Source organism: Hypanus sabinus, chromosome 26 (assembly GCF_030144855.1).
Source record: "Hypanus sabinus isolate sHypSab1 chromosome 26, sHypSab1.hap1, whole genome shotgun sequence".
Classification (NCBI taxonomy): domain Eukaryota; kingdom Metazoa; phylum Chordata; class Chondrichthyes; order Myliobatiformes; family Dasyatidae; genus Hypanus; species Hypanus sabinus.
In genome coordinates, this window is record NC_082731.1 from 10202049 (window position 1) to 10228536 (window position 26488).

The 26488-nt window shown below is 42.2% G+C and overlaps 1 gene segment (V, D, J or C); it reads left to right on the top strand.

Moving 5' to 3' along the window:
• LOC132381826 (Ig heavy chain C region-like) lies at positions 1–25977 on the top strand. The segment is given in 7 exon segments: positions 1–91; positions 219–530; positions 16184–16492; positions 17347–17649; positions 19355–19672; positions 24828–25148; positions 25326–25977. Coding segments are annotated over 7 exon segments (1989 nt in total).
• The last annotated feature ends 511 nt before the right edge of the window (positions 25978–26488 follow it).

Consider the following 26488-nt stretch of genomic DNA (forward strand, 5'->3'; position numbering starts at 1 on the left):
TGTCTGGAACTTTCTCTACTTAACAGGCTTTCTGGCGGAGAAGAAACAATGAATATTCTGTGTATTTTGACAATTTTAGCGTGGTTACCGAGTACGTGCAGTTCATTTTTAAAGAGAATAATGATTATTGTATTGCCGTTGCGTAGAAAATTTCATTTTATGTTAAATCCTGTGCTGCTTCAGAAATGCGATGATTAAAAATGATTTCCTCGTTTCAGGTGCCTTCAGTGCATGGATGGAACAAACACCAAGCGAAGCAACAAAACAACCAGGCGAAACTCTGACCATCAACTGTATTTTAATATATTCTCCCTATGATTTGGATGAACCACATTGGTACCGCCAAATTCCCGGTCAAGATTATAGGGAACGATTATCGACTGGAGGGCGATTTGCGGAATCTGTCAACCATCAGGCAAAGTCCTTTTCCTTGCAGATCAGTAATCTAGTTGCGGAAGACACAGCCATTTATTTTTGCAATAATTACTACTCCCACAGTAACGGAGCTGAGCACAAACCAATTCAAATACGTTTTGAAAATCTTTCACGCCAGAAACTATAATTGCTTCGGCCCAGTGGAGAAGAAACTTGCTAGCAGTAACGGAATCCACCGTAGAGCGAGGGCTGGTTCATAAAAAAATTAGCGACAGTCGCTATGCCGCACATATCCAAGCGGGCACAGTGGGAGGTCCAGCGTCACTTTGTCCTTCCAGAGTTATGAAAATGGAGACCTTATTGCTATTGCATCAATCACTGTGCCAGAGACCATGTGTGGATGTGTCACAGTGATTTATCTTCAATCCCCGTCATACATAAATCTCCTCCGCAATTCTCAATGCAAAACTAATGCAAGACATTCCTTCAGCGACTAAAACTTTTCACTGACAAACATTCTGCCTCTGCCAGACACTGGTACGTATAATGGAGCCTTGCTCTATATATTTGTGTAATTGTAGTATAAATATTATAATCATATGAGTAACAAAGCTTTGATATTTTCCTTGATGTCTGTCTGGCTAAGAGTTATTATCGATGGAAGCCAATAAAACATTTTCATTCATGTCCAGTTCCCTCATATCATGGAGGTATAGGATTACTTGACGGATTTATACACTATTTACAACAGTGAGGTTATTGTGCTCACGTGAAATGATGTGCCATTACTATGCCACAGTAGTCTAAGCCATAGCACAAACCTCCGGGACTGTTTTATTTTGTTCCTCGATTTGTAAATGAGATTACAAACTGTGACTTTACGTTCATGGATGTTGCTCGACATAATTTGGAAAAAAATCTTCGTTGCGTTGAATTCTGCCCACATTCCTTGGTGCTCAATCATCAACATTCCTGTTTCAATATCACATACCCTTATTATGCACTGAATAAACAGAAGAGCGGATGAAAACAAAGAAATTGAGACCCATTAATGACTAGAATATATTGTTAAACCATTTGTTCGTGTCTAATTCTGGAAGATCGACCTTTATAAATCGCTCTTAATGATTACTTTCCGTATTGGGATGAATAGGAAGTAAATCATTGTGTGACTTATACGGAGCTGGCACAAAGCTGACTGTGAAAGCTGGTAAGTGACATCTTTTATTACATTTTGGGCAAGCGCATATATTCCCCGATGAGAAGGGCAATGAGATTCTTATTTAAGTAATACAAACGAGGTAGTGCAATTTAATAATGTACTTTTGGAATAGAAAAATACTAACTCGCTGAGATGTCACAGAAGAAATTACATACGCGCCTTTCCTCCCAAGATAATACATTCATTGGCTTAAAAGAAGAAAACCGAACATAGTATTTTTACAAATCGAATCGCACCAATTACCCTCGACCTGCTGCATGCCTCCCCCGACAGTAACTTTAAAGTGTTACCTGATGCATTGATATAATGCTATTTTTCATGTATTTGTATATTTGTGTGCCGATTAGCTTCCCACTGTCACAGACATGAGCTATATTGCCGTGCGATACCTCTATTAGAGGAAACCTCTTTATCGGTTGAAATATATGAAGATTTAGAGTGCCATGTGAACCCGAGTACGAAAGAACCTTGAAGATGAAATAGGTTTCATTGCATAAAAGTGTCGATAGAAATATAAACTGTAATTCAATAATTTGATACTTGGCGGGGAGGTTGAAGCATAAATTCGTAATGAAAACAAATTCGTACTTTTCTGGAATAGAATAACATGCCTTTTATTTAGAAACACACATCGTGGTCTAATAATCCTTATAATGCGTACAAGTCTGGAAGTATGGGCTGAAACAGATTTTCTCAGACTCGTTTGACTTGTATACCTTTGGTTATATTTTAATGTCAGTATCCAGAATGTTCAGGGAAGGCAGAGGCAGGCGAAAGGTGGTTCTGATTGCAAGGCTAGAAGAGATACTGGTTGAATGGTAACATAATCAACTTAGTCTGCGAAAGCGGGACACGATAATATTAAATCTCCACCATCTTGCTCAATGCTTCAAGTCAATTGCCACCGCGCTACTTTCAGTTAAAAGTTACACTCCAGATCGTAATAAATGTTCTTTCAGGTGTTCAGTATCGCTCCAGGCACGAATTGTAAAAGTCCCCAGTGTTAAACAGACTGTGGTGCAGGACAAAATATAAAATTGCCGTCAGTTAAATATAGGGTGCAATGGAAACATTGCTGGAAAACGTGTTTTAATTTTCATCAAATGAATTGAACAATAGTGCCTACAAGTAATTCCTCCCCAATACAAGCTCAAAAGAAGGTAAATATCTGACAGTATCCTGCCACCCACAAAAGCGGAGGGAAGCAATTTATAAAACTACCCATAATTCGTGCAATTTATTTGACCTTATTGCTGTTAGTTTGTTTCATTTTTTTAAGTTTCAAACATGCTGTAAAGTTCCTTTGTCCGAGCTTAGCTCGTTCTAAAACTCCTCTGAATTTCGTTTTTGTCTGTATATTTGTTGGAACCTAGTCCAATTCTACGTGTTTTTTTTATTAATAGGCAAGTAAAAAAGTCGCCTTTGATAGTATGTAGCGCTGAGGAATATTATTCCATCTGCCCAGCCCATTTTCTCCCAATACTAGCAATTAATGTAGACCTTCCCCTCGGGTTTTGATCATTTTGGTGAAAGGAACTTATCAGACGTCAAACACAGCCGATTCCGCGCACTTAAACAAACAATTGGGAAGGGTTCGACAGAGGAGTACCGGAGGATGAATTTATTGAATACTTCCAAACTAAATCAATACCTTTTCTATTTTGATGTGCTTGTGACAATCGAAAGGAAGCTGTCTCATACCAGCACCTGTTATTCAGTCCAGTGAAATGAATGGATGGTTCCTGATCTCCGAGTCGTATCTCAAGATTCCTTCGCTTCGACAAGTGACATCCAGGGTTTTCTGTCTTGATCCCCATAACTCGACGCACATATTTTATCTTCACCTTTACTTCCCTTGCAAATCCAGAGCGGTTAGAATCAATTCTCTCAATCAGTACCCAGGATTACCCATAAGGCAATGACATTGGAGCAGAATTAGGCCATTCGGCCCATCGAGTGTGCTTCGCTATTTCAAGTTATCAACAATCTATCAACCTGACCTTTAAATACACTCAATGATCTGGCCTGTACACCGTGTATTGCAACGAAATCCACAGATTCACCACCGTCTGGCTAAAGAAATTCATGCTCATCTCCTTTCTAAATGGACGTCCCTCAGTTCTGTCGTTGTGCCCTCTGATTCTAGACTCCTTCACAAGAGGAACCATATTCTTCTCGTCCACATCGTTTAGGCTTTTCCACACTTGATACGTTTTTAACGTCATCACCCTCTAATTTTTACTAAATTCCAATAAATACAGGCCAGAGCCATCAAACGCTCCTCATATGATAGACGTTCAAACTTTGAATCACTTTAGTCAATTTACTTTGAACTTTCTACAAATGTCATCACATCCTTTCCAAGATAAGAAGCCCCAAGCGTTGTCCTTCTGCCGAAGTGCATGACCATACACTTCTTCTTTGTATTACAACTGTCACTTCTTTGATCATTCTCCCAATCCACCTAAGTCCTTCCGCAGACTCCCTGTTTTCTCAAAACTCCCGACTCTCAACATATCTGGAATCCTCTGCAAACCGCCACAAAGTCATCAATTTATTGGCATATAACGTAAAAAGATGCGGCCCGACAGACCACTGTATAACACCAGAGTCACCGCAACCAACCGATACAGACTGGCTTTATTCCCACTCTGCCTCCTGCCAATCAGCCAATCCGTGCTAGTATCTTTCCTCTAATACCGAGGCTACGTCTGCAAAGAGTTCTAAATAATTTGTGAAGATTTTTCCCTTAAGGAAGCTATGCTTCCAAGTACCCGAAGCCTCAGCCTTAACAATCGAATTAAACATTTTCCAACCACTGAGGTAAGCTTAACTGGTCTATAATTTACTTTATTCAGCCTTCTTCCTTTGTTGAAGAGTGTATCGACATTTGCAATTTTACAGCCCTCTGGAATCATGCCAGAATCTAGTGATTCTTGAAGGATCACTACTAAAGCCTCCACAACCTCATCAACTACCACTTTAAAACCATAGGTTGTAGTCCATTTGGTCCAGATGATTTATCCACTTGCAGTCCTATCAGCTTTCCAAGCACCTTCTCTCTAGTAATACAGTATCTCCCATCCATGCTTTGTTACGCTTGCTGTTCCTTAACTCTACCTATAGCGATTCTACATCTTCGATCCTTTATCACCTCTTTCTCAGTATTGAATTTCATTTTCTCCTAACAGAATCAAGCCATCCCTTCTACCTACCTGTCAGTTCTGTCCATACAATGTGTATCCTTGGATGTTAAGCTCCCAACTATAATCTTCTTTCAGCCATGACTCAGTGATGACTACATCGTCATATCCGCCAGTCTCAAACTGCGCTACAAATCATCTACCTTATTTTGCAAACTGCATGCATTCAGATATAAGATCTTCTGTCCAGTATTCGTCACCATTTTTGCACATGTCTCCCTGTTACACTACAAGTCACTGACTGCCATTTTGCTCAATCATCTATCTGACCTTCTTGAAAATCCCACTACACACTGCCTCTGCTTGCATACCAGCTGCCACAACCTCAGCACTATCTCACCGTCTCCCATCACCTCGCCAAGTTAGTTGAAACCCTCTGCAACAGCTCCTGTAAACATTCCTGCAAATATATTGATCCCCAAGCACGCTCCTATTGTGTAGGTCATCCAGAAGAGATCTCAATGATCTTCAACAGTGCCCCTGCACTATTTCCTCAAACATACATTCATCTGCTAGACTATCCTATTTTGAACTTCACTGTGGCGCAGCACTGGCAGAACTCCAGAGAGCACAGTAAAACACTGGAGGTCCTGGTTTTCAGCTTTTTACTTAGAAGCTTAAATTCTCTCTTTAGGACTTCTCCCTTTTCCTACCTATGGCATTGGTGTTTCTGTGTACCCAGACTTCTGTCTGCTCATCTTCCCCATTTAAAATTCTTTGGACCCATTCCGAGACGCCTCTGAAACTTGCACTTATGAAACAACATATTATCTTGGTGACTCTATCGTGTCCACAGATTCTGGCGTCAATTGCTCCTATTACTAGAGCAAACACGAGGAACTCCGCAGCTCCTGTAAATTCAAACAACAACACTGTCGATGTTTCGAGCCGAGGGTTCTCCCTGTAGATGTTGCCTGGCCTGTTGTGTTCCACCAGCATTTTGTGTGTGTTCTTGTTCCTATCACTAGTTCTGTCCCCTTTCCTTTTGAGCCACAGCAGCAGATGCAGTGCCAGAAACCCTAACGCTGCGGTTTCCCCCTGTTGGTAGGTCGTCGTAGTGCACCCCCCCAACACACACACAGGCACGCAGACACACACGCACACAGACACACACACACACACACACACACACACACACACACACACACACACACACACACACACACCTGCACACACACTCCAAGTGGTATACTTATTATTGAGGGGAAAAGCCAGAGACGTATTCTGCATTGGCTGCCCATTTTCTTTCCTTCTCCTGACAGTCACTATGCTTTGGCGTGACCACTCCCTCTAGATGCTATCTCTCACCACCTCATTTTCCCGTATGAGCCGAAGGTCAACGAGCCGCTGCTCCAGTTCCATAATATGTTGTTTGAGGACTTGTAATTCGGTGAACCTGAAGAAAATGTGGTTATGCAGAATGCTGGAGGTCTCCCAGGTTTCCACTCCTCACACAAAAAACGCAACACATCCCTGGATTAATCCTCACTGCTCTCTGTACCAACCGAGGAAGATTGTAGAAGATGAAAATAACCGAATATTTGCCTCGCCCAAGCGTGTTGTCGCTCAAGCTTGGTGAGTCAGATCCTCCCAACTCCAACACTGGTCCACTCACACAGTGACTGCTCTGCTTATAGATTCCTCGTTTTTATTTGTTCACTTGCCCACTTCATGTAAAATACGCAGGTGATTGAGAGGTGGCTATTGGCACAATCATGCGTGAGAAGGCCCAGAAGGAATAAAGCATTTAGTCCCATAGTACCCAATATGAGCCCAACCTCCTTCACCCTGCAAACTGCAGCGATCCATGTATTTCCGAAATAGGATCACAGTTTGTGCCTGCACAATCCCTTCAGACAGGGACTTCATAACACACAGAAACATTATGGATGTGATGCCTTATCCCATTACCCTCAATTGGTCCAATGATTTAATTAAATCTAGCTACCAACTCTATTCATACCTGGCTTTTGATTCCTTTGTTGACATTAACATTCAAGGCAAGAATGCAAATATACAAAGTAGGAAATGGACTTCGCCATCCCGTCGCTAATCCTACTTCTCCACTTCACCGTCGTCAGTCTTATTATAAGCACTAACCTCCACATCCCCCACCTGTGATATGTTATTGCGCATACATCTCTCTTTTAAAAAGTATTGCAATATCCTTCTGCTGCATGTAAGTAATTCCAATATCTGTAATAAACTACGATAAAAAAATAAAACTTTACCTAGACTCTATCATAAATGTGGGACCTCATTTTCATGCTTCGGTTTTCTCCCACATCCGAAAGACGTGCAGTGGGTTAGTTAATTTTCAAAAGAATATTGTTACATAGAAAATAAATACAGAACAGTCAGGTCCTTCGGCCCATGATGCTGTGCAGACCCTTAAAATCTGCCATATAACCCTCCACCTTAAGTCCTCACATACCTGTCCAGTAGTCTCTTAAATTTCACTTGTGTATCTGCCCGCACCACTGACTCAGGCAGAGCATTCCACGCACCAAACACTCTCTGAGTAAAAACTCCGTCCTCTATTATCCCCTTTGAACTTTCCTTCCCTTACCTTAAATCCATGCCCTCTTGTATTGAGCAGTGGTGCCTGGGGAAGAGGCGCTGGCTGTCCACGCTATCTATTCCGCTTAATATCTTGTACACCTCTATCATGTCTCCTCTCATCCTCCTCTCCAGAGAGTAAAGCCCTAGCTCCCTTAATCTCTGATCATAATGTATACTGACTAAACCAGGCAGCATCCTGGTAAATCTCCTCTGTACCCTTTCCAATGCTTCCACATCCTTCCAATAGTGAGGCGACCAGAACTAGACACAGTACTCCAAGTGTGTCTTAATCAGAGTTTTACAGAACTGCAAAATTATCCCGCGACTCTTAAACCCTAAACCTCGTCTTATGAAAGCTAACACTCCATAAGCTTTCTTAAATACACTATATACGTGTGACGCAACTTTCAGGGATCTGTGGACATGTACCACCAGATCCCTCTGCTCCTCCACACTTCCAAGTATCCTGCCATTTACTTTGTACTCTGCCTTGGAGTTGGTCCTTCCAAAGTGTATCACCTCACACTTCTCTGGGTTGAACTCCATCTGTCATTTCGCAGCCCCCTTCTGCATCCTGTCAATGTCTTTCTGCAATCTTAGACAATCCTCTACACTATCCACAACACCACCAACCTTTGTGTTGTCTGAAAAATTTCCAACCCACCCTTCCACCCCCACATCCAGTTCATTATAAGAATCACGAAAATAGTCCCAGAACCGATCCTTGTGGGTCACCACTAGTCACAACCCCCCACTCCGAATGTACTGCCTCCACCAGGAGCCACTGCTTTCTGCAGGCAAGCCAATTCTGAATCCACCTGTACAAACTTCCCTGGATCCCATGCCTTCTGACTTTCTGAATAAGCCTACTGTGTGGACCCTTGTCAAATGCCTTACAAAAATCCATGTAGATCACATTCACTGCACTACCCTCATCTATATGGCTGGTCACTTCCTCAAAGAACACTATCAGGCTTGTTAGACACGATCTGCCCTTCACAAAGCCATGCTGACTGTCACTGATCAGACCATGATACTCTGAATGCCCATAGATTCTGTCTGCAAGATTCTTTTTCCAACAGCTTTCCCACCACAGACTTAAGGCTCACTGGTCTACCCGGACTATGCCTACTTACTTTTTTTAACAAGTGTCAACATTCGCCTCCCTCCAATCGTCCGGTATCATTCCCATGGACGACAAGGACAAAAAGATCCTAGGTGGAAGATCAGCAATCTCTTCCCTTGCCTCATAGAGCAGCCTTTGGAAGATTCCGTCAGGCCCTGGGGACTTATCCGTCCTAATGTATTTTAACAAATCCCATACCTCTTCTGCCTTAATATCAACATGCTCCACAACATCAACCTCACTCATATTGTTCTCACAATCATCAAGTTCCCTCTCATTGGTGAATACGGAAGAGAAGTATTCATTGAGGAACTCGCTCACTTCCACAGCCTCCAGGCACATCTTCCCACCTTTATATCTAATCGGTCCTATCTTCACTCCTGTCAAGCTTTTGTTCCTCACATAATTGCAGAATGCCTTATCCATACTTGCCAAAGCCTTCTCCTGCCCCTTTCTTGCTCTCCTCAGCCCCTTCTTAAGCTCATTTCTTGCTACCCTATATTCCTCAATAGACCCATCTGATCCTTGCTTCCTAAACCTCATGTATGCTGCCTTCTTCCACCCGACAAGATTTTCCACTTCACTTGTCACCCATGGTTCCTTCACCCTACAATTCTTTATCTTCCACACCGGGACAAATTTATCGCTAACATCCTGCAAGAGATCCCTAAACAACGACCACATGTTCATAGTACATTTCCCTGCAAATACATCGTCCCAATTCACACCCGCAAGTTTTAGCCTTGTAGCCTCATAATTTGCCCTTCTCCAATAAAAAGAAATCCTGTCCTCTCTGATTCTATCCTTCTCCATGATAATCTTAAAAGCCAGGGAGTGGTGGTCAGCGTCACTCAGATGCTCACCCACAGAGAGATCTGTGACCTGACCCGGTTTGTTACCTAATACTATGAACTAGTATTAGGTACTAGTTACTAGGAAAGTTGACGAGGGTAAAGCAGTGGATGTTGTCTATATGGATTTCAGTAAAGCCTTTAACAAATTTCAACACAGAAGCTTAATGAGGAAGGTTCAACCATTAGCTATTAATATTGAAGTACACAAATGGATTCGACAGTGGCTGGATGGGAGATGCAAGAGAGTAGTGGTGGATAACTGTTTGTCAGGTTGGAGGCTGGTGACTAGTGGTAAGCCACAGGGATCGGTACCGGGTCCAGTGTTGTTTGTCATATACATTAATAATCTGGATGATGGGGTGGTAAATTGAATTAGGAAGAATGCAGATGAAAATAAGATAGTGGTGTTGTGGATAATGTAATAGGTTTTCAAAGCTTGCAGAGAGATTTAGGCCAGTTAGAACAGTGCGATGAAAGATGGAAGATGGAGTTTAATGCTGTTAAGTATGAGGTGATAATTTATGGTAGGAATAATCAAAATAGGTCATACATGGTAAATGGTAGGACATTGAGGAATGCAATAGAACAGTGATCTAGGACTGATGGTGCATAGTTCCCTGAAGGTGGAATTTCATGTGGGCAGGGTGGTGAAGAAAGCTTTTGGTGTGCTGGCCTTCATAAATCAGAGCATTGAGTATAGGAGCTGGGATGGAATATTACAATTATACAAGGCATTGGTGAGGCCAAATTTGGAGTATTGTGTACATTTCTGTTCACCGAATTATAGGGAAAATTTCAACAAAATAGAAAGAGTACAGAGGAGATATATAAGAATGTTAAGTGTGATTCAGCACGTAAGTTACAGAACAAGTTAGGTCTTTATTCTTCGGAGCATAGAAGGTTGAGAGGGGACTTGATTAAGGTATTTAAAACTATGAGGGGGTGGATAGAGTTGACGTGGATAGGCTTTTTCCATTCAGAGTAGGGGAAATTCAAACTAGAGTATATGAGTTGAGAGTTAAGGGGCAAAAGTTTAGGGTTAACACGAGGGGGAATTTCTTTAGTCAGAGAGTGTTAGCTGTGTGGAACGAGCCAGTAGAAGTGGTAGATGCAGGTTCTATTTTGTCATTTAAAATAAAAATTGATAGGTATATGGACAGGAAAGGAATGGAGGGTTATGGGCTGAGTGCTGGCCAGAGGGGGTAGGTGAGAGTAAGCATTCAGCCCGGACTAGAAGGGCCGAGATGGCCTGCTTCCGTGCTGTAATTGTTATATGGTTATATGGTTATAAAGGTAATAGCTATGTTTAAGAACTGTTTCGACAACGCAGTAAAATAGTCAAGGCATAGGGGGACACTGTCGTACAGTAAACACATAGGATTTATGTAGACGGGTGAGGAATATCAGCATAGGCTTGGTGGGCCCGGTTCGGTGTTTTTGTAATGTATGATTGACTCCCAGCAGTTCCACAGCTGACCTGTCCCAGAAATGCTGGGAGTCAGGAACAGGTGACAATCCACATGGAAGAATTCATCAGAGGAGAAAATACTTCTGTGAGATTTTAAATTATATCTGAAAAAGAATTCCCATTAGCCGTTATCGCTCATACTGCTTGACGACAGTATGGTGCCGTGAGGACGTGTTAGGAATGGTCAACTAATCTGTGCAGGTTAGTAGTGAATTAGTAGTGAATGTATAAAAACAGGATGATTCTGTCAAACAACTGTGCATGAAAAGTGTAGGCCCCTGGCACGCCTTTGGCTCTCTCAGCTCACTGCCGTCTAGGGGGAGCAGCCTTCGGCCCCGCCAAACTGGATAATCAGCTTGTGTGGATGCTGTGTGATGTCTCCACCCCGCCAAATAACAGACAGTACACCATATGCGATTAAATGATTACACTTTATAGACATTGCTAGAACTAAGTGATTAATAACGATACAGTATATATGAAGGAAAAGAAAGTAAAGAAAGGGCGCCAAACTTATCAAAGTCCAAACCGTGCACAACCGTTGGAGCTCAATTATCGAAATCTTCTGGCAGCATTCGATCCCCTCAGACCTCCTCGACTGGCAGCTCAGGACCACCCGCAGTGATCAACCAAGCACCCCCGGCACATTTGACTTCGTCTCCTCTCCTAACCGACAATCCTGGCCTCGGACCCCCGCTCGGGGTCCGTTCCGTCGCCCAGTTTACAGCATCGCGTCCTTTCTCTCTCAGCCCCTCTCATCGACTCCCCAAAAGCCCGCCAACGCTAGCTTACAGACCCAGAAGACAGAATAACATTAATACAAATTGGTTAATAAACAAATACAATTCTATTTATCGGTAAATTTTTACCCAAACAAACTGCGAGAGAAAGCATTTATCATAACAAAGAAGCCATTTTGATTAACATACGCAGTAACATAAAGAAAGAAGAAACCACCTTGAGAGTTAAGGGGCAAAGGTTTATGGGTAACTCGAGGGGAAACTTCTTTATCTTGAGAGTGGTAGCTGTGTTGAACGAGCTTCCAGTAGAAGTGGTAGAGGCAGGTTCTATTTTGTCATTTAAAAAAAGGGATAGTTATATGGACAGGAAAGGAATGGAGGGTTATGGGCTAAGAGCAGGTAGGTGGGACGAGGTGAGAGTAAGCGTTTGGCACAGATTAGAAGGACTGATATGGCCTGTTTCCGTGCTGTAATTGTTATATGGTTATACTATATAGAACCATAGGACCATAGAACATTACAACACAGAAACAGGCATTTTGGCCCTTCTTGGCTGTGCCAAACCATTTTTCCGCCTAGTCCCACTAACCCGCCCCCGGCCCATATCCCTCCATACAACCCCCATCCATGTACCTGTCCAAGTTTTTCTTAAATATTAAAAGTGAGCCCACACTTACAACTTCATCTGGCAGCTCATTCCACAGTGGCACCACTCACTGTGTGAAGAAGCCCCACCTAATGTTCCCTTTAAACTTTTCCCCCTTCACCCTTAACCTATGTCCTCTGTTTTCTTTTTCTTCCCTAGGCTCAGTTGAAAAAGTCTGCTTGCTTTCACTCTATCTATACCCATCATAATTTTATACACTTCTGTCAAGTCTCCTCTCATTCTTCTATGCTCCAGTGACTAAAGTCCTAACATATTCAACCTTCCTCGTTAACACAGTTTCTCAAGTCTGGGCAACATCCTTGTAAACCTTCTCTGCACTCTTTCAACCTTTCCATAATTCGGTGACCAAAACTGTAAACAATACTCCAAATTCGGCCTCACCAATGCCTCATACAACCTCACCACAACATTCCAACTCGTTTACTCAATACTTTGATTTATAAAGGCCAATGTACCCAATGCTCTCTTTAATACCCTATCTGACTGTGACACCGCTTTTAGGAAATTTTGTATCTGTGTTCCTAGATCCCCCTGTTCTTCTGCACTCCTCAGTGCCCTACCATTTACCTTGTATGTTCTACCTTGGTTTGCCCTTCCAAAGTGCAATACCTCATACTCGTCAGTATTAAACTCCATCTGCCATTTTCAGCCCATTTTCCCAGCTGGTCCAGATCCCTCTGCAAGCTTTGAAAACCTTCCTCGCTGTCCACTGCACCTCCAATCTTTGTATCATCAGCAAATTTGCTTATCCAATTTACCACATTATCATCCAGATCATTGATATAGATGACAAATAATAATGGACTCAGCACTAATCCCTGTGGCACACCACTAGTCTCATTGACAGATCTAGTGAAGCACTTTCCCTAGACGGCTTGTCAACTTACTATGACAGGAATCCGTCTGGATGCACTTAACAAACACCTCCTCGTCTAAACCAGTGCAACTAATCAGGTGCCAATCAATATTAGGGAAGTTAAAGTCACCCATGATAACAACCCTGCTATTTTTGCACCTTTCCAAAATCTGCCTCCTAATTTACTCCTCGGTATCTCTGCTGCTGCCAGGGGGCCTATATAATACTCCCAATAGAGTAACTGCTCCCCTCCTATTCCTGACCTCTACCCATACCGACTGAAAAGAGGATCCTGCGACATTATCCACCCTTTCTGTAGCTGTAATAGTATCCCTGACCAGTAATGCCACCCCTCCTCACCTTCCCCCACCCCTCTCTATCCCTTTTAAAACATTGAAATCCAGGAATATTGAGAATCCATTCCTGCCCTGGTGCAAGCCAAGAGGCAGTACTGGACACTGCATCATAATTCCATGTATGTATCCAAGCTCTCAGTTCATCACCTTCGTTCCTGATGTTTCTTGCATTGAAGTACATGAACTTTAGCCCCTCTACCTGACTATCCTTACGGCCTTTAGTCTGTTTCTCTTTCCTCAAAGCCTCTTTATATGTTAGATCTGGCTTTACTCCATGCACTATACTCGCAGCTCTCGCATGACCTTTAGCCGCCTCCACCTCACCATCTGCTCTAACACTCTGGTTCCCCTCCCCCTGCAAATCCAGTGCTAGTTCACAGTGCTTAGAACAATGGTAGACTTGGGTGGAATTGATGTGATTGTGGAGGTGCATAAACCAAAATGGATTCACGTAGAATTAGTGTAAATGACTTGTACAACTACAGTGCACATTCGGTGGATCGAAACTCTTCTAATTTTTTCGTCTGTTGCTTTTATTTTATTCAGAGGTACAGCACAGAAACGACTTTCTTTTGCAACTAGTCACCCCACCCTACCGCTCTCCATTTTAAACCTAACCTAATCAGAGGATAATTTTCTAACCAATCTGCCTTTGGACTATAGGAGTTAATGAGAGTATTGGGAGGAAACCCACACGGTGTCGGGGAGACCGAGCAAACTCCTTAGACATAGCGCTGGAATAGAACTCCAAAATCAAACCCGCCGTGCTACAATAGTAGCACTGCTGAGTTATCACTTGGCTTCTGCTTCTCCAAAACTCTTTCTAAATATTAATGTTGCCTTCGTCCTTATCGTTTAGACTTATTATAAATATTCGGGACCCAACACCGATCCATGTGATTCTAGTGAGCAGTTGGCATAACGCTATCACAGTGACAGCCACATGATTGGGGCTCAATTCCTGTCTTTCAGATGTTTGTACTTTCTTCTCCGTCATTGTGTGTGTTTTCTCCAGGTGCTTCGGTTTTCTCCCATATTCCAAAGCCGTATTCTTACGGTTACTGAATGTGAGCATGCTGTGTCGGCGCCGGAAACAGAGATTGCTGCAGGCTGCCCAGGACATTCCTGGCTAATTTGATTTGACACAAACGGCGCATTTCACGAGTTTGCTTCAGTTTCATCCCACGTGGCACAGCAAATTGTCTCTCAATGTGTCAAATGGGATGTTTAATGGAGAATTAAAGTGGCATGATGATCGATGTTATCTAATGCCACGTTCATCTCAGCGGGCATACTGTAAACTTGCTATTTTGATTCCCACACTCAGTACACGTCAATACTCATCAACAGCAAGATGCAGTTTGAGAAAAATGTAATTGTGCAAATTATAAAACTCAGTGTTGTCTGCTGTGGGCAAATTGGTGACGTTTCAGCTAGGATCACCTTTTAACAAACTTTGCACTACTCATATTTTATGTACATCATGATCATCAAAGTACAAAGTTCAAAGTATAATCAATATTCATATGTCATCATATAAAAACCTGAAATTAATTTTCTTGCGGACATTCACATTAAATGTATTTCATTGATACCATTGAACAGAATAAAATCAATGAAACCCCGTTCACATCAAGATGAACAAAAAATGGGAAAAACGCAAATTGTGCAAATACATAAAAATGCAAATATAATAACAATAAGAAATAAATAAACAAACAAATAAACAATAAATATCGACAACATGAGATGATTTTTTTACAGTGAGCTGTGGGTTGTGGGAGCAGCGCAGTGTCAGGGTGAATGAGGTTGACTGAAGGTATCCTTGCTGGTTCGGAAACCTGATGCTGAAGGGGTAATAATTGTTTCTGAATCTCATGGTTTGGGTCCTGAGGCTTCTGTACCTCCTTTCTGATGGCGCTTGCGATAAGGGAGTGTGGCCCGGATGGTGGTGGTCCTTGAAGATAAATGCGGCATTCCTGTTTCAGCGATCCATATAGATGCGCTTAATGGTGGGGAGACCTTTTCTAGTGCTGAACTGGGCAGTATCCACGACCTTTTTGTAGCCTTTCTACTCTAGGGCATTGGCATTTCCAATGGCATATTGCGTCGCATAACTACATAAGTTTGTCAAAGTTTTAGGTGACATGCTGAATCTTCTCAAACTTCTAAGAAAGTAGTTGCGCTGCTATGTTTAATTTCTAATGGCACTTACGATCTTGGACTCAGGATAGGTCCTCTGAAATGATAACGTTGAAGTTGGTGATTCTCTCCCAAGATGAGGACTGGCTCATGAACCCGCTGTTTTCTCTTCCTTCACTCAATAATCAGCTCCTTGGTGTTTTTGACATTAAGTGAAATATTTTCATTCCGGCAGCTAGATTTTCAATCTTTCTTCTCTGTGTTGCTTTGTGAGCACCTTTGAAACGGCCAAAAGTTTATCAGGCGAAATTTCAAAGTACCATTCAAGGTACATGATATATTCACTGCAAACTCTGATACAGTGTACCACTATACTGAAGGAAATACCGCACCTTGAGTCGCCCCTTCAGCCAAAACGTCTTAGAAGCGCTAGCATAACTCTTGATGTAAGGAATATTGCAGCTGTCTTATGCCTAACACGTTGTCACCAAGAACAGAGTAAAATTGATTCAATCAGTTCAACTATGCTTCTGAAGATGAATATTTTGCAGGATAGTGATAAGTGTCTAACCAAATCAGTAGAAGTAAGTCTTTTGTTTTCGTTAATTTTAGCAAGTTCACCAAACATCAATGTCTATTCTGCAACTGATGGACAAAAGGCACAGGGTTTTGTGGAATTGATTTGTGTCATGAGCGACTACCTACCTGAAAACATCGCAGTGAACTGGCAGAAAAACCAACGAGCCGTACATTCTGGCATTACCACCAGGCCTCCTGCTAAAACATCGGATGGAACGTTTACCTCAGCAAGTGTGCTGAAAGTGCCGCTGAATGAATGGGCCAGTGGTTCTGTGTTCTCGTGCCAAGTATACCACTCTGCAACGGGCAGGAACATCCGCAAAGACATACGAACCGAATCAGGTGAGAGGGAGTTCCCGATATACAGGTGAAATATTTCCACTTTCATCCTCAGTTTTACTGTTGTTGGGTTGTGATAATGTATCAACACGGTTTAAAAAGAGTCATGCTAGTAAATATTGAAATGCCTGTCAATATAGAGTTTGGGTAAGGGAAAGACAGGAATGTGATTCTGAACGTTTAGGCAGCAAACATGAAATAACAGAGGTAAGAATTCCAAACAAATCCTGAAACTGTACGCACAACATGTCATGTTGCATCAGTGAATATTGATTTCTGGTCAAATTAATAGAACAAAATGTGTGTATCCGAAAATATTATAAGGAGTCCGGGCCAATTAAAGGAGAAGCACTGGCAAGGGGTCGTGAAAGATCTTCTGTGATCCTTTTTAAATTTCGATGCATATTAAATTTTACTGATATGTTATATCCCTGGCAGGAGTCAGCATGCAATAATGAAAGTGTTGGAAAAATATAAATGAAAGGAAGAAAGTAGTCGAGGCAACCACAGAACGACTCAAACAGTGAAACCTTGTGCTAAACTGTTCTTGCTAAATACACGGAATGATCTTAGACGCTGCATATTTTGGCACTTTTCTCCATCCAATATTCGCTTCCATAATCTAGCTTTCTGTGTTCTGTCCTCTCTCAGTCTGCTTCCCTCGGCTGGCTCCATACCTCTGACTATTCTGCCACAAGCCACTGACTCTTTCCCCTCTCCGGTATGTTATCACTGTCGTCCTTTAAGGGAAAGTCTGAATGCATCCGTCCCATCACCCTTCTTTATTATTAAATTGAATTCAGTGCTAAGTTTCAGGTTCGTCATCAATAAATCATCCTCTCAATTTTGTGCTCTAGGTTTCGCATTGTTTCTCAGAGATCCTACTGTTGAAGAAATATGGATAAACAAAATTGCCACACTGGTGTGTGAAGTGATCGCCACAACTCCAGCTGAGGTTTCCATCTCCTGGACAGTGGGTGGAAAGAAAAGGGCTGATGGTGTTCAAACTGGACAAGCAACAAAGTTCGGAACCCAATACCGGACAGTTAGCCGTTTGACCAGCAGTGTTGCGGAGTGGGACAGCGGGGTTGAATACTCCTGCTTGGTGCAGAACAATCAATTAGCTACGCCATTATCAAAACTGACACGGAACAGAAAAGGTGTGTGCGATAAGGACAATCGAAACACAAAGTAGTGTGGATGCAGAAAGCTGAACAGAAACTGCTGGATGTCAGATAGTATATTGGAGAGGAAAACTGGCATGACTTTGAGCGAGTTGACCTCTGGTAGACCCGTAAGGCAATACGTAATTCAGGGGAAGATGGGCGTTGCGACAATTAGGACACCGATAAAATTCCCCCAATGCATAGTTAACCGAAATGTTGGATACATATTATCCTAGAACATAAGAGCAGCCCCATCCCCCCAGTAAAACCCAGTGAGCATAGGCACTATGGAATTGTACATTTTTAAAATTGTTTTGTTGTTTCAACAACTCCTCACAGAGCCTACCCTCCTCCTCCACATTTGGAATAAGTTATAGTTGTCAACGTAGTCTGTACCTGCATGTATTTCGACATTGGAATTGAAGAAAATAAATTAAACGCGCGCAGTCACTCGACAATCATATAAAGTCCAGCAGAGCACGTCAATACTGAAACCAGGTTTTTAGAGATTTGTGTCAGACATACTAATAGCGGAATCCCTGTGCTACCACACTCAGTCGTCGCAGTCATTATATCACGCAACACACAAATACAGTTGGCCCTCTGAAAACTGTTTAACATCTATCTCAATCCAATGTGCAGTAACAGAAAATAATTCTTTAAACGTCTTTCCTAATTCTGTGAGGTCCAAATACTTTCTCAATATAGTGACCACATCCACGTCCAGCACGATCCAGATATCAACAATTGTCTTTGATATACCTTTCCCTAAAGCTCCTTCTCTTAACTTAAGCATATGCTCTCTTTGGAGTTTATAGTCTAGTAATAAGGAGTGATGTTGTCAATTTAGCTTATCTTTGTCGCTGATAATTGTATCTGCTTTTATCGGGTCACTCCTCAGTTCTCTTCACTCCAGAGAAAACAAGCACATTCTATCTAATTACTCCCCATAAGTAAGGTTCTCCAGCTAGATTACATACAGTTGACCATGATATCCACTCTTACCAGCGCAATGACATTCATTTTATAAAGTGGTGAGCAGAACTGAACTTCGTATTTCAAACGAGCGTTCACGAATATTTGGTAAAATTAAAACGGAACTTCCTAACACTCACATGATAAGTCCCGATCTATTAAGGCAAGAATGTCGTGTTGCTTTGTCAACATTCCACCTAGCGGTGCTGCCACTGTCAGTGTACTATGGACTTGAACTCCAATATCTCTCTGTTCATTAACGTTTCTTAATAATATGTCATTAAAGTTCATCTGCCGCCGCACAAGTAACTTTCTATTTAATCTATGTCGTGTCACAGGTTTAGACACCAAGCCTCACGATTCAGCAAGTTTAGTGTCAGCCATAACCTCAGAAATTATATTTCTTATAAACACATGCAAATCGTTATTTCGATCACAAACAACAAGATCACAGTACTGTGGTACGCCACACGTAGCATAATTCCGAACAGAATGTTATTGTCACCATTACCCTTAGCAGCTCATTAACAAGCAGGCTGCTCACCATGCAGTCTTAACAGATTGTCAAGCGTATTGATAGAAACCCTGTCAAATAGAAAGGGGGGGGCAATGTTTCTTCTCGGCAGATCCTACAAGACTAGCGAAATATTTGCACCGTTTCATTTCAACTACATTTGAGAAAGGCAGTTTTTGGAGGTTAATACTGTTTGACCTTCTTTTGCAGCCAAGCCATTGGAACCAAGCTTACACCTCTTGCCCCCGTCTCCAGAGCAGATTGAAACTGCGGGTTTCGCTGCGCTCACATGCATGATAACGGGATTCTACCCCGATGACATAACCGTTTTGTGGCAGAAGGACGGAGCCGCGTTCCACTCGAACACTACCATCTTCTCCACAGCACTTCAACAGGACATGACCTTCAGCACGAGAAGCCTCCTTTACTTGACTTCAGCCGATTGGAAGAAGGACGCAAGATACTCCTGTGTCGTCACGCACCCACCTTCAAATGCTATTGTGAAAGCAAACATCACGACCCCGAAAGGTAAGTACAGTTTGCCAAAATGCACATATCCTTTTTATGTTCGACATCCCAGACTAGAGATAAAATGTATCAACCGCCTGCAATGAGCAGAGTGGAACGTTCATTGTAATGTACTATAGTAGAAATCAGACCATTCTGATGGTCCGCAATAATAATATTATGAGCGTTAACTAAAATTAATGAGATACAAACGGATCTCTATTGAACCTGCAAAGACAAAGTGCATTATAATATTAATTTGCCTCACCAATAGAAGCTAAATAGGGTAAAGCTGAAGGAATGTGTGCGGACATTAATTGATGAATGACAATATGAATGGAGCCCATTCTTGCCGTTTCTGATTATATTCTAAGAAGATTGTTTAATGGATCACACTTGTAAACAGACATGATTAAGCTCAAGTGGAGTATCATAAATATATACGATTTAATGTACTAATAACTCACAGGTAACCGAGGGATGGTTTAGCGATGAGTCTCCAATGCGTTTGGCGTAAATAATTGTATGGGACGATCCTCTTTAATGATTTTGTACGTCCTTTCTGTGCAATGCGTGGACTTCCTCCAGTTACTCCGATTTCCTTCCACAGTCTAAAGATTTACCGGTTAGTAAGTTAATTGATCGTTGTAAATTGTCCAGTGATTAGGCCAGGGTTATATCGGGAGTTGCTGGCCGCGCTGCCAGAATGGCCGGACGGCCCTATTCTGCCCTATATCTTAGAATAACCAAAGAAATGTAGGTCCAACTAACTGATGTGAGTCATAGAAACGTAGAAAACCTACAGCACAATACAAGCCCTCCGGCCCACAAAGTTGTGCCGAGCATGTCCCTGCCTTAGAAATGACCAGAATTACCTATAGACCTCTATTTTACGAAGCTCCATGTACCTGTCTAAAACCCTCTTAAATGACTTTATGGTATCTGCCTCCACCACAGTTGCTGGCAGCCCATTCCCCGCACTCCACACTCTCTGAGTAAAATACTTTTCCCCTGACATCTGCTCTGTACCAACTCCCCATCACCTTAAACCTGTGCCCTCTTCTGGCAACCAGTTCAGCCCTGGGAAACAGCCTCTGACTATCCACAAGATCAATGCCTCGCATCGTCACCTCTCATTCTGCGTCGCTCCAAGGAGAAAAGGCCAAGTTCACTCAACCTATTCTCATAAGGCATGCTCCCCCAGCCGGGCAACATCCTTGTAAATCTTCAGTGCACCCTTTCTATGGCTTCCACGTCCTTCCAATAGTCAGGCGACCAGAACTGAGCACAGTACTCCAAGTGGGGTTTGACCAAGGTCCTATATAGCTGCAACATTATCTCTGGGCTCCTAAATCCATTTCCACGATTAGTTAAGTAAGTATTGAAATTCTCCATACCATCAGCAGCCATCTGACCGGGACTGGTGAAAGCTCGTCTGAGTGGAAAACTTTCAACCTGACGAGTGTCAGTTTTTGTTTTCTCTCGCATGGTGTTGATGGTCATCGGCAACAAAAGATAATATCATCTACGACTATCTAGGGGCAGATTAGTGATTTCACACGTAGCCGTTTCATGAAGAAACTGAACTGTAATTCACAGGAAGAAGCAAAGTCAACATAATTCTGTCAATTACTTGGTCCATTAGATCCCACTATACAGTGAACATTCATTTAGCGATACAGTGTGCGGTAGTCTATTTCTGTCTTTCGAGCCACGTCACCCCAAAAGCTGCACGTCCCTGATTAACGCTAACCTAATTACGGGTCAATTTTACAGTAAGACTAAAAAAAACATGACATAGGAACAGAAGTAGGCCATGCAGTCCACCGTCCGAACCGCCATTCCATCATGTCTGATCCTGGATCCCACTCAAACCCATAAGCCTGCCTTCTCTCCATATTATTTGATGCCCTTACCGATCAGGAAACGATCAAATTCCGCCTTAACCATATGCACGGGCGGCCAGCACCGCAGTCTTTGGCAGAGCATTCCAAAGATCTACTACTCTCTAGCTGAAATAACTCCTCGTTAACTCTGTTCTGAAGGGTCGCGGGTCAATCTTGAGGCTCTGCTTTCTAGTTCTAGATACCCCCACCATAGAAGAATCATTTCCACATTACCCTATCTCGTCCTTTCAACATTAGGTAGGTTTCAATGAGATCCACACGCATTCTTCTAAATTCCAGTGAGTATGTTTTCCCAATCATTCCTGGAATCATCCTTGTAAACCTCCTCTGGACTCTCTCCAATGACAACAAATCATTTCTGAGATATTGGGCCCAAAACCGTTGACAATACTTTTAAGTGCGGCCTGACTACTGTCTTCTAAAGGTACAGCGCAAACTCCTTGTTGTTATATTCTATTCCCCTTGCAATGAATGCCAAAGTTGCATTGGCCTTCGTAACTACAAACTCAACCTGTAAATTAACCCTCTGGGAGTCTTCCACGAGGTCATCTAAGTCCCTCTGCAACTCCGATATTTGAAACTTCTCCCCATTTAAATAATAGTCCACACTACTGTTCCTCTTACCAAAATGTGTTATCATATATGGCCCACCACTGTGTTCCATCTGCCACTCTTTTGCCAATTCATCCAATTTGTCTAAGCCCTGCTGCAATTGAATTGACTCCTAAGCACTACCCCCCGCTCCAACTATCTTCGTATCATCCACAAATTTTGCCGCGCAGCCGTCAATTCGACTATGTGAACCACTGATCAACAATGTGAAAAAGAGCTGTCCTATTTCTGACCCCTGAGGAACATCACTAGTTAGCAGCAACTAACCAGAAAAAAAGGTTCCTTTTATACCCATTCACTCCTGCCTGTCAGCTATTCATGCCAGCATGAATGAACGAGATAGGGTTTTATCGTGTTGAGCAGCCTCATGTGTGGCACCTTGTTAAACCCCTTCTGAAAATCCAAGTAAATTACATCCACTCCCTCACCTCTATCCACGCTGGTTGTCACTTTCTCGAAGCACTGTAAGAGATTTGTCAGGCAAGATTTCCCTTCACAAAACCCATGTCTTCTTTGACTTATTTTTTATCATCAGTCTCCAAGCACGTCGAAACCTCATCCTTAATAATGGACTCCAAAATTTTCCCAACTTCTTAGATTAGGCTAACTAGCCTATAACATTCCCTTCTTAAAGGGTGCAATGAAATTTGAAATCTTCCAGTCCTCCGAAACATGCCAGAATCAAGTGATTCTTGAAAGATCATGGCCAATGCATCCGTTATCTCTTCAGCAACCTCTCTCAGGAGTCTGGGATGTAGACCATCTGGCCGAGATGACTTACGTACCTTAAGACCTTTAAGTTTGCCTTGCACTTTTTTCCGTTTCAGTAGCAAAGGCACTCATTCCTGCTTTCTGAAGCCCATGGACTTCAGGTACACTGCTTGTACCTGCCACAGTGAAGATAGGATCAAAGTACACATTACGTTCATTTGGCATTTCTTCGGCCCCATTACTACCTTACCAGGATCATTTTCGAATGGTCCAATATTACCTCTCACTTCCCTTTTACACTTTATATAATTGAAAATTAAAACTTCTATTATCCTGCTTTATATTATTCGCTAGTCTGTCCTCACATTTCAAATTTTCCCTTCTTATAGATTTTTTCGTTGTTTTTTGTTTGATTCTAAAAGCTTCCCAATCATCTAAATTCTCAGTCACTTCTGCTACCTTATATGCCCTTTCCTTGGCTTTAACGCAGTCCGTATCTTCCTTTGTCAACCACAGTTGCCTACACCTGCCATTTGGGAAATGCTTCCTCTGTGGCACATATCTGTCCTGCGCCTTGTGAGCTATTCCCAGAAACTTCAGCCATCTTTACTCTGCCGTTATTCCCGCCAGTATCCTCTTCCAATCTACCTGTACAAGTTCCTCTCTCGTGCCTCTGCAATTCCATTTATTCCATTGCGATACACATACATGCGAGTCATGCTTCGCAATGACATCAATTAACCAACCCGGTTTGTACTTCTTTGACTCTGGGAAGAAACTGGAGCAGTTGGGGAAACCCCGAGCATTCCACGGGGAGAACGTATAGGCTTCCTTACAGAACAGCACAGGCATTAATCTCCGAACTCCAGAACGCTGCGAGTGGTAATAGCGTCGCGCTATCGTGCTCCATGTTGCTGGTTGGCAAAGGTCGGAGCCATTAATTGCACCAAAGAAAATGATGTCAATCAATTATACAAGCACAATGACGTCATTGTATTTGATAGTTTGTGCGGTTCAATACAGTTCAGGAGCCTCATGAATGAACTTCTTTCCATGATAAGCACAGAAGGTCGTGAATGTAAGCATATTGGACAAATCTAATCACAACGACTCATCAAATGAAGCAGTCCATGTCTTCTTCCGGGAGGAACGATATCCTGTCCTAAAGTTGGCACCGACTGTGAATTGAGATTTCTGTGACATGTTCCAAACAATAACTATAATAAATTGTAGCAATCTGCTCTGCATATTCAATGGTTCATGCACAAGAACATTCAGACCACTCCGAGCACCAACATTTTCCAGTTTTCGACCATTCATAAAATACACTATTGTCATATTGATTTCTCCTAGGTCGATATCCTCACGTTTTCCATGTTACATTCAGTCTGCTAGGTACTTATAAATCTACTTTTCTTGTCTAAATCCCACCAAATACTCATAGGATATTTCCTGCAGCCTACGATGGCTCATAGCTTGTATATAAACAGGTATATTACAGTATATCCCCCAGTGATATCATTGAATTAGATTGAGCATCCGAGCCCCCAGTATCGATCGTCATGATATCCTGTTCCCCACAGCTTTAAGGGCCTTGAGCCCTTATTCCATTCGCTTCTGGTACATGGTTGCTGTACTGTTTAACGTGCACAAATGGACTTCTTTTGCATCCTTGAATGGGGAAAAGTACTTACTGTTAAAGTCGTGTCAGTGTACTGTTTGCGCTGTGGTATCAATAACTGGGAGAGTCAATGAGCATATCACGCAAGGAAGACACAGGTGTCAGACTGATCAGGCAGGAGTAGCTGAATTAGGGAAGCTGGAAAAAATTCACAAAGAAATGCGTAGTAAGTGGGATTATCAGCTACTGTGACCTGGTTACAGTTGATATAATCCACATCTTGAAAATCACAGAATGAATATAACCATTCCCACTTTTTTGCCAGAAGAATGCCGTGGGGCAGACATTAATGCCATTATTAAAAAGCCTTCTTTTGAAGAGATTTGGATGCTTCGGAGGGCAACAATTGTGTGCGAAGTGGTTTACACTGATTTACAGAATGTCACAGTCTCCTGGCGAGTAAACGGGAGACGAAGAATGAACGGAGTAGTGACTCGCGGTCCAGAGTGGAGGGGAAGTAAATCCGTCATCATCAGCAAGCTGAAGATCAGTGCAGAGGAGTGGAACAGTGGAACTGAATACCTGTGCTTCGTCGAAGACCGTGATATGCCAACACCACTGACAATCGCCACCAAAAAAGACGAGGGTAAGCGCAATTAAGCTCCGTGTTGAGGCCACGTAGTGTATTAAATAAACTGTTGGACCGTGACATTCATGAACCAGTCAATAGAATGGTAAATAAAATCTCCTCTAATCTTGAAGATTACGGAGTAATCTGCAAATCACAGACGAAACTAATCCAGCATATATTTTTCTATTCCAGTTACTGAAGTGCACCGTCCGAAAGTCTACCTCTTGTACCCATCAGCTGAGGAGATTCAAGCCGAGGAAGCAGCTACTTTAATTTGCTTCGCGACCGGTTTTTATCCGGAAGATATATATGTCGGCTGGATGGCTAATGACACCCTTTTGCATTCGGGATTCTCCATCCAGTTTAACAGCGATAAGGAAAACGGCTCTAACTCGGTCACCAGCAAACTGAGGATCAGCGCAGAAGACTGGGAGAAGGGAACCACCTATAGTTGTTTGGTTGGACATCCGTCGCTACCAACAAATTTAGTCAGAAGTATTAATAAATCCCACGGTAAACCAACTTTAGTTAACGTGTCACTTGTACTAACTGACAACTTTAAATCGTGTGTCTAATTTTGCTTGATTCAATGACTAATACTTTGGAAGTATTTCTTGCTTACTGCATAGCTGCTTGAGTTTTCGTTTTGCAGATTCGCAGAAGACCAAGCATAGTATTCACTCTTCAGATTATCCCACGTGAAATATTCCATTAATGTCATCTGTTCGGTAACATTGTGATCAGCTCTGGATAATAGTACAATGGTTTACACTGATTCTGAAAATTTAGTACTTCGGAGATGTTATTAAGTCACGGAATAGATAGCAGATAGCGATTTTTTCCGTATGCCACATTACATTGAAATAAATTCAGAATGAAAATCTCTTACCTTCCAGGTGTGTTCTTTTATGTTTTCACTCGGTTTGACTCGGTTTTACATATTAGCTTCATTAATACATCTGGTATACTTCTATTCTTTCCTTCTCACATATTGCAAGTATGGCAGGGAGACGGGAGAGGCAACGATGTGGGGGAAATTGCTGAGGATATTCAGATACTAGCAGTTCTTGGAGATTAGATTCGAGATCTGGTTTGATAGATGGACTCGTTCGTGCATCTGTACCTCTCATCTGAACTTTGAAAGCAAAAGGTCCATGGTCAACAGCTCAGATTAAGAATGAGGATCAAGTTTATTTTCATGTACATATGCCGTGAATATTGTTGGATCAGCTCAATGCAATACATAAAACGTATTAAAACTACATCAGCAAAGCGATACTTAAGAGACCAAAGCGAGCGAGCTATGTTCATGAGTTCATGGATTCTTTAGAATCTGTTGATGAAGGGAACAAAAT